Source organism: Pteropus vampyrus, unplaced genomic scaffold (assembly GCF_000151845.1).
Source record: "Pteropus vampyrus isolate Shadow unplaced genomic scaffold, Pvam_2.0 Scaffold79, whole genome shotgun sequence".
Lineage (NCBI taxonomy): Eukaryota > Metazoa > Chordata > Mammalia > Chiroptera > Pteropodidae > Pteropus > Pteropus vampyrus.
The window spans coordinates 775,218-789,274 of NW_011888860.1; the positions used below are offsets into that span (position 1 = coordinate 775,218).

The following is a 14,057-nucleotide window of genomic DNA, read 5'->3' on the forward strand; positions in this document are numbered from 1 at the left end:
ATGGAAAAAGATATTTCATGATGGACCTAGAGGGTATTGTGCTGAGTGGAGTAAGACAAATGCCGTATGATTTCATGTACATGTGATATCTAAAGAACAAAATAAACAAGAAAACAAATAAAATCATAGATAAACCGAACATTTTGAAGGTTACCAGATGGGAGAGGAGTTGAGGGGATTAATGAAAAAGAGGGAAGGAATTAAGTACAAATTGGTAATTACAAAATAGTTACGGAGATATAAAGTATAGCATAAGGAATATAGTCTAATATTGTAATAACTGTACAGCGTCAGATGGATATTAGATTTATTGGGATGATCACTTTGTGAATTATATAGATGTCTAATCGCTATGTCATACTCCTGAAACTAATATAATAATGTATGTCAACTAATTGCAAAATAAAAAATATAAAAAGAATGTATACTGGTTATAGCATGTTAATATATTATTAAATCATGCTTATTCTATTGGTCACATCTCCTGTAGCCTTATTATTGTTTTAGGTTTGCTTGGTTAATGTTTAAGAGAAGGGTGAGGAAATCTGTGGCAGAAGTGTGTTGAAGTCTCTCTGTATAGTGTTGAATATGTCAGTTTCTCCTTATAATTCTGCCTATTTTCACTTTATATTCTGAGGATATTTTTCAAAGTACACAGAAGCTTAAGATTTTTAAATCACTCTAATTAATTGAACACTTAATCCTTGTTTAGTGATTTTCTCTTATCTTAATATGTTTATTATAAATAAAGTCTAATTTGTCTAATACTACTAGTACTACACTAGCCTCCTTTTAGTTAGTATTTAAATGTTTCTTTTTCCAACTTTTACTTTCAACCTTTCAGTATCTTTATGTTTAGGCATAGCTGTTGTAACCAGTATGATTGGGTTTTAAAAAATCCACTCTATTTATCTTTGGCTTTTAACTGATAAGCTTAGTTCTTAACAATTCATATAATTCATATGATTATTCATATAATTGGTCTTGTTTCTTACTGTCCAATTCTGTGTGCTTTCTATTTATATTACCTTTTCTGTAATTTTTACCCCTGTCCCAGAAAATAATTGAATTTTTTCTCCTATCATGCCTTATTTTGGATTTTTTTTTTTTTTTACTGAATACAGTTTTTCTTATTTATTTTTCCTTCTGTGCTAATTTGGAAATTATAGACACTTTTTATTCATTTAGCTGTTACATTAAAAATATTATCATGCAAACTTTAAATTCAATCCATTTTCTTAACCTTCCTTCTCACAAATAAAAGGACTTTTAAACATTTTAACTCTGACACTTACTCCCTTCTAACTAACATGCTATGATTGTCCAGAATGTACAGATAGTGTTTGTTTTCACTCATGTAGTTGTTGCTTTATGCTTAATTTTTTTTTAATCATAGACTTTTCATCTCTGAATTTCCTTCTGTCTGACATTCACCTTTTAGGATTTTTTTTTACAGTGTAGGCCTGCTTCATGTCAAACTTTTTTTTTTTTAATGGAAAATCCTTTTACTGCCCTCATTCTTTTAAGATACTTTTGCTAGGTCTATATTTTTTAGATTGACAGTTTCCATTATTCTTGTCTGACTTCTGTTATTGTTTTTAAGTGAACTATAATTCTAATAGTTGATTTCATCATAATCAACTAGTTGTTTTAAAAAAATTTCTGTTTGCTTTTATCATCATCTCTTTATCTTTGGTGAATGGCAATCTCAGTACTATATTTCTAGTTGTGGATTTCTTGTTTATCTTGTTTGGGATTTGTTGGGCTTCTGAGATTGGGGGTGATTTCTTTCATCAGTTCTGGAAAATTCTCAACTATTTTTCTTTAAATTGCTTCTACCCCATGTACTCTGTTTTCTCTTTCCGGAATTTGGATTAGACATATACTAGACCTTTTTGCTCTGTCCTCTATGTCTGTTTCTCTTAACCTCTCTTTCATATTTTCTATGTCTTTGCTTCTCTGTGATCTGAAACCAGACAAGATCGAGGTAGGTAAATATGAAAGCCAGATTTGCCCAGGTGGCAAATACTAATACTAGCCCTGAGATCCAGACACTAAGCCTTGGTCCAGCCCAAGATAGAAGAATTGCAGCTGATATGTTTTCATTAAGACAGGACCATTGAGGGACCAATTGGCCTCCTGGAAGATGCAAATCCAGATACTGTGTGAATGAAAGCACCCCCAGTTTAAGGACTAAAGAGTCTCATATTAGATTCCACTAAATGTAAGCTCATGAATAAAAACACACAGAAATAAGCTATCATGAGTGAAAACACAAATATAACAATCTTCATATTTGGGTATCCAGAGACTTAAAGTAGTAGTTTTTTTTCTTTGCTTGAACTTAAAATGTATGTTTGCTTTAATTCACTTAGGATTCAGTTTTCTTGTGACAGGAGGGCCCTTTGGGATATCTAGTCTGCCATACTGGGATAGGTGAAAGCTTTCCAGTAGAATTTTTAACTCATTATTTAATAACTATTTAAAGCCTTGAAATGATGGTCATGTTCTTTTTTTTTTTTTTAATTCTATGTGCACTGTATTGTGTTTCTTTAACAATGGTCAGTCTTATGAGATTTTTTTTGCACAACTTGAGAATAACTTCCTTTAAAATTTTTAGGATCTGCTCTTTTTTTTCCAAGTTGTTAAAGGATGCTTGGAAAAGATTATATGGAATGATTAAGAAAATAATAATTTAAGACATCCTAAATAAAGTAAAAATTAGATTCAAATAGTATATATTGTTATTACAGTAAGCCAACTTTGATATTTTTGTTAGGAATATGTCTTTTTTTTTGACATCATACGTCATAATTTTTTAAAACTTAATTACCGATATTCCTTCTATCCCTTTCTTTCCTGGAATTTTTAGGCGTAATATTCATGGGGTAAGCAAAGAAAAAATAACAAGAATGTTGGAACACTATCAACGTTTTGTTTCAGTGCCAATAATCATGAGTTCTTCAGTTCCGGAGAAAATTGAACGTATTGAATTGTGTGCATATTCTTGTGAGGACAGAAGTTCCAGGTAGGTTAAAGTCCCTATTTATAAAAATTGAAACTTAATTTTTAAAAATATGATAATTTTGGAGCTTGTGAAGTCACTGCCAAATAACTTTTTAAAAATAAGATAGATGGGGTGGCTCCATAGTATAGTGGTTAGCACGTCTGCTTTGCACGCAGAAGATCCTGGGTTCGCGCCCCAGCTAGAGCCACAGACCGTACCCCAGGTGCGCCAAGCCCCGGGTGCACACCCACGTGTGAGAGGGGATGCCCCGCCTTCAGAGATCCAGTTCTTAAGGGGAAACAGCAACATCCATAGGTGAGGGGGGCAGGAATTAAAGAGGGAAAAAATAAATAAATAAAAATAAGGTAGATGTTTGTTACTTGTAAGGTTTATGTATAGTCTTGCCTGAAACAGGATATATATGATGAGCAAGAGAAGTAAAAGTTTACATGAGTGATGACATGGGAGCTTTTTTCATTGTCCTCAATTTTATGGGTCCATATTTATACTCTGAATACGCCTATCTTCATTATGTAACTTCCTGCTATTCTAGTATTCATCTGTTACCTTAGCTCCTCTTTGTTATTATTTTATATACTCTGAAAAAGAGTATAATAAAACTGATGCAGATAGTCACATCACTTAATTTCCTTAGGTATTAGTAAAAATTTTTCAAGCTAGTATTATAAAAATTATTAATGGTATAGTTTTACTAAATAATATGAGTCATAGCCTTTTGAAAGTTTGCAATCCAGGATAGTACTGATTTCTGTTAAACATTTCAGACATATAAACAATTGAATAAATGAGTAAAGAAGAACCTTAAATATATAGAGATGTCTGAATAGCCAGTGTTTTATGATGGTAAGGGATGGAGAGGCTGTTAAAATAGTGTCGGGAAGAGAAAATTCGTAAATGTCCTTTTACTGAGGAGCAGTGTTGCAAAATAGTAAAGAACATGGGCTCTTGAGCTCTATTTTCTGGCTTCAAATTCCAAAGTTTTGTAATTTGCACCTTTATAAAATCTATATACTTCAGCTCTTCATTTCTAAAATAGCAGTAGTAACACTTTGCTCATAAGGATCACATAGGATTATGAATTAACACTTTGCAAAGGATTTAGAATAACATCTAGCATATAGAAAACTCAGTGCTAGGTGTGATTTCATGTAGGGAGGTTTCATGGGAAAGGTGGGACTTTAAGAGCTCCTGAAATAAAGAAATGAAAGAAGATGAGTTGACAAATTGAATAAGGGAAAGGCACTGAAGTTGAAAGTAATGATTAGGAAAAGTCTGAGATTAACATCAAGGATGGTTTTTAAAAATTTAATAAGTGAGAGCTCTCCTCTCTTATTTCTCTTAATTGTGCAAATTACATAGGTTGACTCTTTGTGACTTTATATATGAAGCTTGCTTAAGCAATTTCCTCTAGCAAATGACAGATAGATGGTATAGAGGCGGACCTAGTTTCATATATGCTAAGCTTAAGTAGGTCAGAGAGAAGCCAGGGAGGTGGTGTCTTTTTTGGGGAACAAATTTCAAAACTTAACTTTAATATTAATGCATAATAAACACCTTAACTGAAAATCTCATGTTTATTCTTCAATTCAAAGAAAATTTTAGTTCTTCTACGTGCTGGTGGGGTTACAACAAAGGGATGTGTTCATTGTGTATTAGGGAAAGATCAAGATTAGCTTTTATAATTTTAATGTAGTTTATTTCTAGAATTTTTAGAATAAATAAATGTTAAGTGCCCTGTCTTTCAGTTGAATGCTTCTTTAATTTAAATCATAATATTAATGGTAACATTAAGAGACTTCCTTATAATACTTAAAAAAAAAATCTTACAGCCCAAGAGAGAATGAAGATACTACCTCTGAAAAAGAAGAAAATGTTTTTTCCTCATCTTTGAAGCACATAGAGTTAAGTGAAGAGAAGACACTTGAAGTGACCAAAGAAACTATGTTACTGGAGAATGTTACATGTCTCTCTAATGCTTATTTAAACAAAGAAAGAAAAGAAAGAAGTGGAATGAATCCTCATATTCAGAGTGCTTTCATTCAGGAAGTTTCAGACATGTATTTTTCTGATTCTGAAAGCAAAGTACAAGTAACAGACAAAAGTAAAGAAGAGCAAGTAGAAATGGTCTCTGAAAAAGAGTATAATAAAACTGATGCAGATAGTTTTATAGAGAGAATGCCACCTAATATTAGCTACAGTGAAAATAATCAGGAAGCCTTTGATCTTTCAAATTCTATATCACTTCAAAATGAAAACTCTTCACCTGGTGAAATATTGGAAGAAAAAGCAATGGTAAAGAAAAACGCCTTTGGAAAACAAAAAAGCAAATCAACTTTGGAAAAGTTCCCACGACATGAGCTATCAAATTTTGTCGGTGATTGGCCAGTTGATAAGACTTTTGGTCAGAGGACAAAAAGGAACCGAAAAACTGAAAAAGCTTCATCTGTAGAAAGTTACAAAAAGTGTAGTATCTCTCCATCATGCAAAGTATTAGATAATAGTCTGTCTGTAAATGTGGATCATATCCAGCAAGGAGTATCTCCACATGAAAGTGTAGAGGATGACAAGAAGTCACAGTGTGATGATACTTCAGAATCTTTTGGTAGCTATAACTGTGATAGTTATAAAAATACTGAAAAAAACTCATTGGACATTGTGGGTGAGTGGCCTTTGTCTGATTCTTTAGCCCAGAGAGAACACAGATCAAGAATGCCAAAGTCTGGTTTAAATGAACCCAACTTAGAATTTGGAACTAATGACAATACTCATGAGGCCTGTTGGAGCACAAGCCCTGAAGAACTAAAAACGTTGGGTAGCTGTATTCTAGGAAATTCTGAAATGCTATCCAGTGAAATGATGTGTGAGAATAAGACTTGTCCAAGTGAAAAGATTCATGGTCAATACACACTGTCTCTTACTGTTATCAATAGTGCTCCAACTATTCCTGGAGTAGTAAGATCACAAACTTTAACTGAATTTCCAGAAGGAAAGCCTAAAGAAGTCCCTGAAATAGAAGTAGGCATGTGTACCCAGACTGAACCACAGGATTTTGCTCTCTTATGGAAAATAGAAAAGAATAAAATTAGTGTTTCTGATTCAGTGAGAGTATTAACAGGAAGATTAGATGGATTTAACCCAAAAGCTTTCAATATTAACACAAAATTAGATATTCAAGAAACAATTCCATATAGGGTAATGTATGATAAAAGCACATTTGTTGAAGAAAGTGAGCTTACCAGTACTGATGAATCTGAAAATCTTAACATTCTTTGTAAACTATTTGGATCCTTTTCATTAGAAGCCCTAAAAGACTTATATGAGAGGTGTAACAAAGATATTATTTGGGCCACAAGCCTTTTGTTGGATTCTGAAACTAAATTATGTGATGATACTGAATTTGAGAATATCCAAAAATCATATGATGAAGCACAAATTGGACCATTTTCTCTGGGACTGAATTTAAAGGAAATTATTAACCAAAGAGGAATCTTAAAGGATTCTAGTTCTTCTGTGCCAGAATTTAGACATGCAGTTGGTATCACTGACACTAATGTACAGTCTTCCTGTTACTCAGAAAAGGGAAATTCAGAGCAGGCAGAAATAAGAGCTATAACCACTGAAAAACCTGGATTAATAACATGTGTATTTCCTGGTGCCACTGTAGACCTAAAGAATACTAATGAAGTGATTCCTAATAGTCAGGCAGAACTTTCAGGTTTATATAACAATCAGTCTTTTTCAGGTACACTAAAAGTTCAAGATGTGAGTGAAATGGAGAAGAATCTTGAAGTCATAGAAATTGGAGATAGTATGCATTCTTTGAATTTGTCTGATATTTTAAACTCTGTATCGAGCACATCAGATCTTGAATTAAAAGAAATTTATTCTACTGACTCTTTTGAAATAAAGAAAAATGAAAATCTTCCAAAGAATTATGTGAAATTTCCAAAAACTGAAGAGTTTATGAATGAAGATGAAAAGAAAATGGAAAAAGTTCTAATGGCAGGTAGTACTATGTCAGCTGGAGTTAGTGAAGAAGGCAAAACTGAGATGATGAATCCCACTCCAGTGATGGCTAAATCTCTGACCATTGACTGTCTGGAATTGGCATTACCTCCTGAACTGGCTTTTCAGCTTAATGAATTATTTGGTCCTGTTGGTATTGATTCAGGTAAGGAAAAAGTAAATTTACCTATATGTGTGTTTTTATGTTAATGAGTATTTTAATTTAATTTTAATTTAATTATTTCATCTATTAACTGATATATAAAATTAATTTGTGTCTCCTACCTTATTTTTGATAAAATGTTTGTAGAGGATTTTAAAAAATGTAATATGAAGAATTAGTATTTATGTGGAGTTTATTTATCCCATGCATATATTGAAAGTTTTCTCTGGTATTTACCTCATACCTATTTACACAGATGAACCTTTTTGAACCCTTTGGTGCTACTCCAGATGCATCTAAGACAAGATTAATTTTTTAGAATACACTTTTCGAAAAGTCTTGACTAATGGAAATGAATAAATTTATTTAGACTAACGGACATGAATAGCTTAAATATATGAAGTATTGTATAAGTGCATCAACCAAGAAGTGTGAAAACAATGACATATTACATAAAAATATTACAAGAGATTTAGAACTAGAAACATAGGTTAGTAATTAATAATAACAGAGGACAGCACAAATTCCCCCAAGTTTGGGGCAGCTCATGTCCTGCACCAAGAGACAGTTCTTGGCTAAGCATAAGAAAGAATTCAAATGCATGCCAGAGTTAGAGTCAAAGGAAAATTTTTTTAGAGAAGGGAAATGTTCCATAGAGTGTGGTCTCCTCTCAGAGACAAAGAGTAAGAGCCTAAGAGAGACTCAGAGGGACAGACAATGGAGCGATGGAGACAGTGAGAGGGAACCCGAGTGTTTAGGAAATTCAGTTTATATATTGTAATGCAGGAGCCCTAGGCCTGGAACTTGCGCCTGGGTTGGATATTCCGGAAGAACCACCAGGAGGACCAGAGGAGTGAGAAATGCTGTTTAATTATTACTCACAAGGCAGGGAAGCTTTAGCAGCAGTCAGTCGGAGCTGCAGGAAAAAAGCAGCTGCTGACCAAGAACAGGCAGAGTTTTACTATGCACACAAATAGAGGGAGGAGTTTTCTCACTGGGGGAGCAGCCGCCCTCTCAGATGGATGGCAGCAAGATGTGCTGCTTGGTTACAGGAGCAGATGATGTCCATGGGAGCAGCAGAAAACATCCTTGGAAGTAGGCACTGCTGAAAGCTTTTTGTGCACTGCCTTCCTTGGCTGCTGGCCGGGCAGCTTTCACTCTTCTGAGTATGTGGAGGGGCTATGTTCTGAGTTAACCCTACAGATATCATTCTTAGTTTCTATAAATTACAAGTTTAAAGACTTTGTTTACCCATTTTCCTTTGATGGTATGAACATACAGTGGAAAAGGATAAAGAGTATGTAGCAAAAAAAGGTAAGAGTATGTAGCGTTTAAGGCCTACTGGCCATTCCAAGCCTTTGATCCATAGGTTCCCCGTGGTTTTAGCCATAAAGAATGAATGATTTTATTTTGCGTAGAGCACAACTTAAAGACTCTTTTTCTCTTCATGGTGTAGGTAAACAGTTTGTTAGTAATTTCAGCAGAACTCTGTTTTGCAGATTTTCTCGTGATCTGGGTGATCTGGCTGTAGGGCTGATCACCACCATATTGTAGTCTCTGAATATAGCTTGATTTAATACTTTAGTTCTCTTGCCTCCTCCTTACATTAATAATACAGATTGGAATTATGATGCATAAAATGGTTGAGTATGTTTTTTGCATGTATAATGAGTAGTGATTATATTTTCTTTTTTTTCTCCCCCCTTACAAGGGTCTCTAACAGTTGAGGATTGTGTGGTTCATATAGATCTGAACCTGGCTAAAGTGATTCATGAGAAATGGAAAGAATCTGTAATGGTTGGTAGGCTTCTTTTTATAAAGAGCTCCTTTTGTGTCCATTTTGTTACCTTTAATCAAATCTGTTATATGAAAAGAATTCTATTGAATTTTGACTTTGAGAATGAACTTTTATCTCTTAACAGATTACTGATTTTTTTTCTTTCCAGTATTGTAGATTATTTCTAAACTAACTAAATTATGTAATCAGAGATGGAGCTCAATGTTTTTTTTTAAGGAAAAAAATCGTAAATAATTTTTATACCCTATTTTAAGACTTGCAGTACTGATTAAATTTGTTAAAAACATAGCATAAGAGCTCTATAAGTGGAAAAAATATATCGATGTAGTTGTAATTTATTTTACCTAATTTATTGTTTTACTTCAGATTTTAGAAAAATGATTGATAGTTTTACAAGGAGAGATGATTTCTAGAGAAAAATAATATAATCTTGTTTTCTAATGCACCCTCCTTTGTTAATCCTGTTCTGCGTTTTTGTTTAGGAGCGACAAAGACAAGCAGAGGTATCCTGTGGCAAGTTGACACAAGGTAAAGCACATTATTTTTACTTCTAATGATCTTGTCTTGATATTGAAACTTGGTGGTGTGTGTATGAACTTTAATTTATTTTAAATACACATCTGTTACCAAACTCAAGGGGCTTGATGCTTGATGTTCTATTCAAGAACCAGATGTGGTTGTCTGTGTTAGGTAGCAGCAAGTAAAGGAGACAGGGAATTCACATCCGAAGCTCTTAAGAGAGGCTTAGTCATTGTTTACATGCATTGTTTGATCAATGACATGTTGATTTCTTCTTTGCAATTGGCTAAACTTGTCAGGTTGGGTTACTGTCAAGCTCATTATTGTTTACAGTTGCATCTGCAAAAAAACTGTGCTACATTTTAACATTTATCAAGAGTAGCATTTAGTAAGAACTGCCCAGACCTTGAGACCTTTGTCCTATCTAACACTTCCACAAAATATGATACCCAAGAATTTCCACTTACAAGTAAAAGTTCTTTTAAAATTCTTATTTTCATAAAGAAGAAAAAAACTGTAATATTTAGCTTTCATGAGTGAAGTAGAACACATAAGATGTCCACTCCATACTGGGACTTGCAGTTTGAGAATTCTTAGGATATGCTTTATTTCGGACTGTGCTTGTGTTGTAGCCTCAATAGCTAAAGATTTTTGAGAGCTAGAAGTGCCCATGGGGTATCAGAGTTGTGTAAATGACAGTATCTGCTGTTTTTTGACGCTCCAGGAAAGCAAAGGAATATATGAGAATGTATTGATATCTCAGCAGAAATATTACACATTAAATCCTGTTGTTGTGAATTTCTTAGAATGTTCAGTTCCTTATGTTGAGTATCATTTGCTCACTATTTTCTGTGTTGATGTGATAAGAAAAAGAGTGGGAAGAATTGAGTCGATTTACAATGATACCTGGATCATTGCTCAGTTGAAATATTCCTACATTACACATCATTTCTTGCTTGCAATTATGTAAAAAGATGTATTTTGAAATTTCGGAGTTTCATTATAAGCTAAAAGTAAAAAACCAGGTTTCCTAGGTCTCTCTGAGGTAGATGTAACAGTGTATAATGTATAATTTGTACATTTTTTCTTGAGGGTCTGACACTATCCCTCTTTTGTAGACCCTTCCATGGTTGAGCATATTGATCTTGATAATACTGAACAAAAATCTCAGAGAACAGGCAAAAAATTACTGAAGACTTTAGCAACATCTGAAATGGATCATTGGAATACTCAAACTAAAAAAGTATCACTCAGAGAAATAATGTCAGAAGAAATTGCCTTACAGGAAAAACACAATATGGTATGAATTACTGGCTCTAGGTTGATTATGTATGTTTGCTTTGTGATTTTTATTCGATTCTCTATTTCCTAGTCTGGAGTCTGTATGTAACCTGTTTGAAGTATTGTTAAAATTGAAAAATGTTTTAAACATAGTTTAAAGCTGGAGGTTTTTGCTCCTGGGAAATAAGTTGATATTCTACAACTATAAACCAATCTATATTAAATGTGTTGTTTTAGATTTAATTTTTCAGGTGATTGAGCTGCATATTTCTTAACTTTTAACATTTATGTAATTTTTAAATTCTAGAAACCTGGAAGAACTCTTTCATTTAAAGATAATTAATTTCATTCATAAATTAGTAATAAGAAATGTCTTTCTTGCTATTTAAGAAGTGTCAGTCTTTGTGCCCTTGTGCCACAATGGTAGTGGGTCTGACTTCAAGAAGTGTCCATCCTTGAAACAGGTTTTTTAGAGAAAATTTTAGAAATTTAACAATTTGAATTTAAAAATAAAATACTCTTATCTGCCCTTTCAATTAAATAAGTTCAAACAAACTTCACTTTATTTCGAACTGTATTTATTTTTGTTCCTTATTCAACATACCTAACTACATAAAGCCATAAGTGAATATGGTTTCTTTTGCATTTCTTTTTAGCCTTTTTCAGAATTCTAAAAATTAGTATTAGAGAGTTTAAAAATCAGAAGAGAGAGGACCTTAAAGTTTATTTAGTGCAATTCTCACGGAAAAAAATAACTTTTAGTAAAACATTTTTACTTTTTTTTCTTACTCATTTGACTGCTCAAAGGAACACCTTTATATTTGGTTGAAATACATAGAATTTTGGGGCGTAGTAACAGTGATAGGATTCCTTCACCTTCATTTTTTTTTTTTTCAGTTATCTGGTTAAATTGGAAATATGCCACCATTCCCATTTTTGCATGTTTATATAATCCAAGGAACAATCTCTTCAGTAGGATCTTATAATTTAGTGTTGTTTCAAATATCCTCTTTAATTTGTATATATAACAAATTGGAGAAATGGATTTTCTTAAAAAATAAGGATAGCCTAGAACTTTATACCGAAATAATGTGACGTATTTTTTGTTGAAATGCCATTTTCCACTACTGAAACTTATCTTCATAGTTCTAACCTGCCTTTTAATCTCTCAGTATAATAGTAAACAAGTGAGCATCTTTGACTTCCCAACTTAATGTACTTTTTTTTCTGTCAGTGAATTTGCTTTGCTTTCTGTGGGTTGGTTAATAGAGACTGTATTCTTTTGGTCCCAATAGAGAAATACATTTTGTATTTTTTTAAAGCAAAAGACTATAAAATAAACTTTAGGCATAATGTGTGAATAGAATAATTAATTTTAAGATGATTAGAGTCATGAGTTTTCAGTTTTTTTAACTTGAAGTTTAGAAACTCTGTGACTTGGTAGTTTGCTAGCAAATCTGATCACTGAATTTTTTTTGGTAAATTCAGATTATAATGCATATTTTAAATAAAACGAAATATTTTTAATTCTTGAGGTGACTGTTTCTATTACTTTTGTGATGTGTGATGTGTTGAGCGTTACCAATCCCTTTTACTGGTCAAATGTTCATCTGTTGTTATAACTTGGTATTATAAATGGCCTAAATATGGTTAGGCTTCAAAACTAATAACTATTCTAGGATTGTTCTAGATTTATGAAATTTTTTAATTTAGGAATTTCTAGTCACCTTTGAAATTTGATAGGAAGTTATTTTTCAGACATTAGGATTAGTAGCCAACAAGAATATTATTTAGTTACATCACAGTATCAGCAAATTTGTCTTAGAGTTAGAGATCACTTTAAGAATGTTTACCATATTCCTAGGTTAGGATTAAAATAATACATTTTGTAAAAGTTCTTTTGGTTTGGCAATTTGAACAGCTCTAAATATGACTTGTGAAAAAATAACAAGTAGTAACAATTCTCATACATTTATTTTGAAGTAAATATATTTGTGAAAATTTTAAAAACTGTGAATTTTAAGATTTTCTGTCAACCTGAATTTGCAACTTATTTGTACATTGTAGTTTCTGCCCATTGAGGAGAATATGTTTTTGAGGACGTTGTTCACAGCATCACACAGTGTCCCTTTTATGAGGACCCATGGGAGAAATTTCTCTCAGGTCTCAGTACCAGAAAAAGCTGTACTTCTCCTGAGCAACTGGTTTGTTTTTATTTTATGGACACTGAGAATCTTTGTTTCCCCCTTTGCTTTGGCCACTAAGAATCTCAGAACTGAATTTGTGGCCCACCTTAAGCAATTGTACAGGATTTTGTGGCATGCATTTACATACTAATTTTTCTTGCTAGCTTTATACTGTATCTTACCTTTATTTTTCTCTACTCTCTGACTTCACTTATTTATATCCTGTTTATATATATGTATATGTGAGTAGATATGTATATATATTTACATACACATACATATATATGTATATGTGTGGTTGTGTGTGTGTATGTGTATATATATTTATGAGCAGCTTCAAATACTTTTTAAAAATGGGATATAAATAAATAGTGCAAAAATACTTATATTACTAATTTCAGCCTTTAATCTATGAAGAAAGTCTGTGATTGCTTTTAAATTGTTAGTCTTTTTGCAACAAATAACCATGCTTTGGGTCAGTATAATTAGTATTATAAATTCATTTTAAGGATAGTTTTTGTCTTTTTTTGTTTGTTTTAGAAAAGGGAGCCACTTATGTTTGACAAAGATTGTGCTACTAAACTAAAAGAGAGGCAGCTCTTTAAGATATTTCCAGCCATTAACCAAAATTTTCTGGTGGACATTTTCAAGGACCACAAGTGAGTATTAGAAATATTACATGTAGTTTCTACTATGATATCACTGAATGCATATGTCATACATTTTAATATTTTACTTTTCTGATAACAAAAATATTATAGGTATATTATAAACCATTTAATGCACTGTGCATAATGTAGAAAGTGAGCAGTTTGTGGCAGTTGGTTCATATGCCTCCTCAGTTTTTTTCTCATAGTAATTGTCCATACTAATGTGTGTACATACGTGTGTACCTCTTTGCTTTTGTATCTATATGCAGATATATAATTCACCAAAAAAGAGGTTGTGTTTTATGTACTTTTTTGTAGTTTTGCTGGTATTTATTTTTCCTGTCCATACTTAGTGATCTTCTCTTTTCTTTTTAAAATCTATAGAGTATTCTACAGTCTTCTTTTTTAAAATAGTTTAAATAATTTT

The 14,057-nt window shown here is 32.5% G+C and overlaps 1 protein-coding gene across 9 annotated transcripts in view; it reads left to right on the forward strand.

The window, feature by feature from the left end:
- Window positions 1-14,057, forward strand: part of N4BP2 (NEDD4 binding protein 2) — a 91,661-nt gene that overhangs the window by 47,488 nt on the left and 30,116 nt on the right. For 6 of the 9 annotated variants that reach the window (XM_023532174.1, XM_023532176.1, XM_023532177.1 and 3 more), the window contains 7 exons: window positions 2,873-3,028; window positions 4,858-7,199; window positions 8,908-8,993; window positions 9,477-9,522; window positions 10,632-10,813; window positions 12,862-12,957; window positions 13,521-13,639. In XM_023532174.1, the coding sequence (XP_023387942.1) occupies window positions 2,873-3,028; window positions 4,858-7,199; window positions 8,908-8,993; window positions 9,477-9,522; window positions 10,632-10,813; window positions 12,862-12,957; window positions 13,521-13,639 (3,027 nt within the window). Of the gene's footprint in view, window positions 1-2,872; window positions 3,029-4,857; window positions 7,200-8,907; window positions 8,994-9,476; window positions 9,523-10,631; window positions 10,814-12,861; window positions 12,999-13,520; window positions 13,640-14,057 lie in introns of those variants that run through there. The other 3 variants (XM_011362751.2, XM_011362759.2, XM_023532178.1) reach the window with 2 other exon arrangements.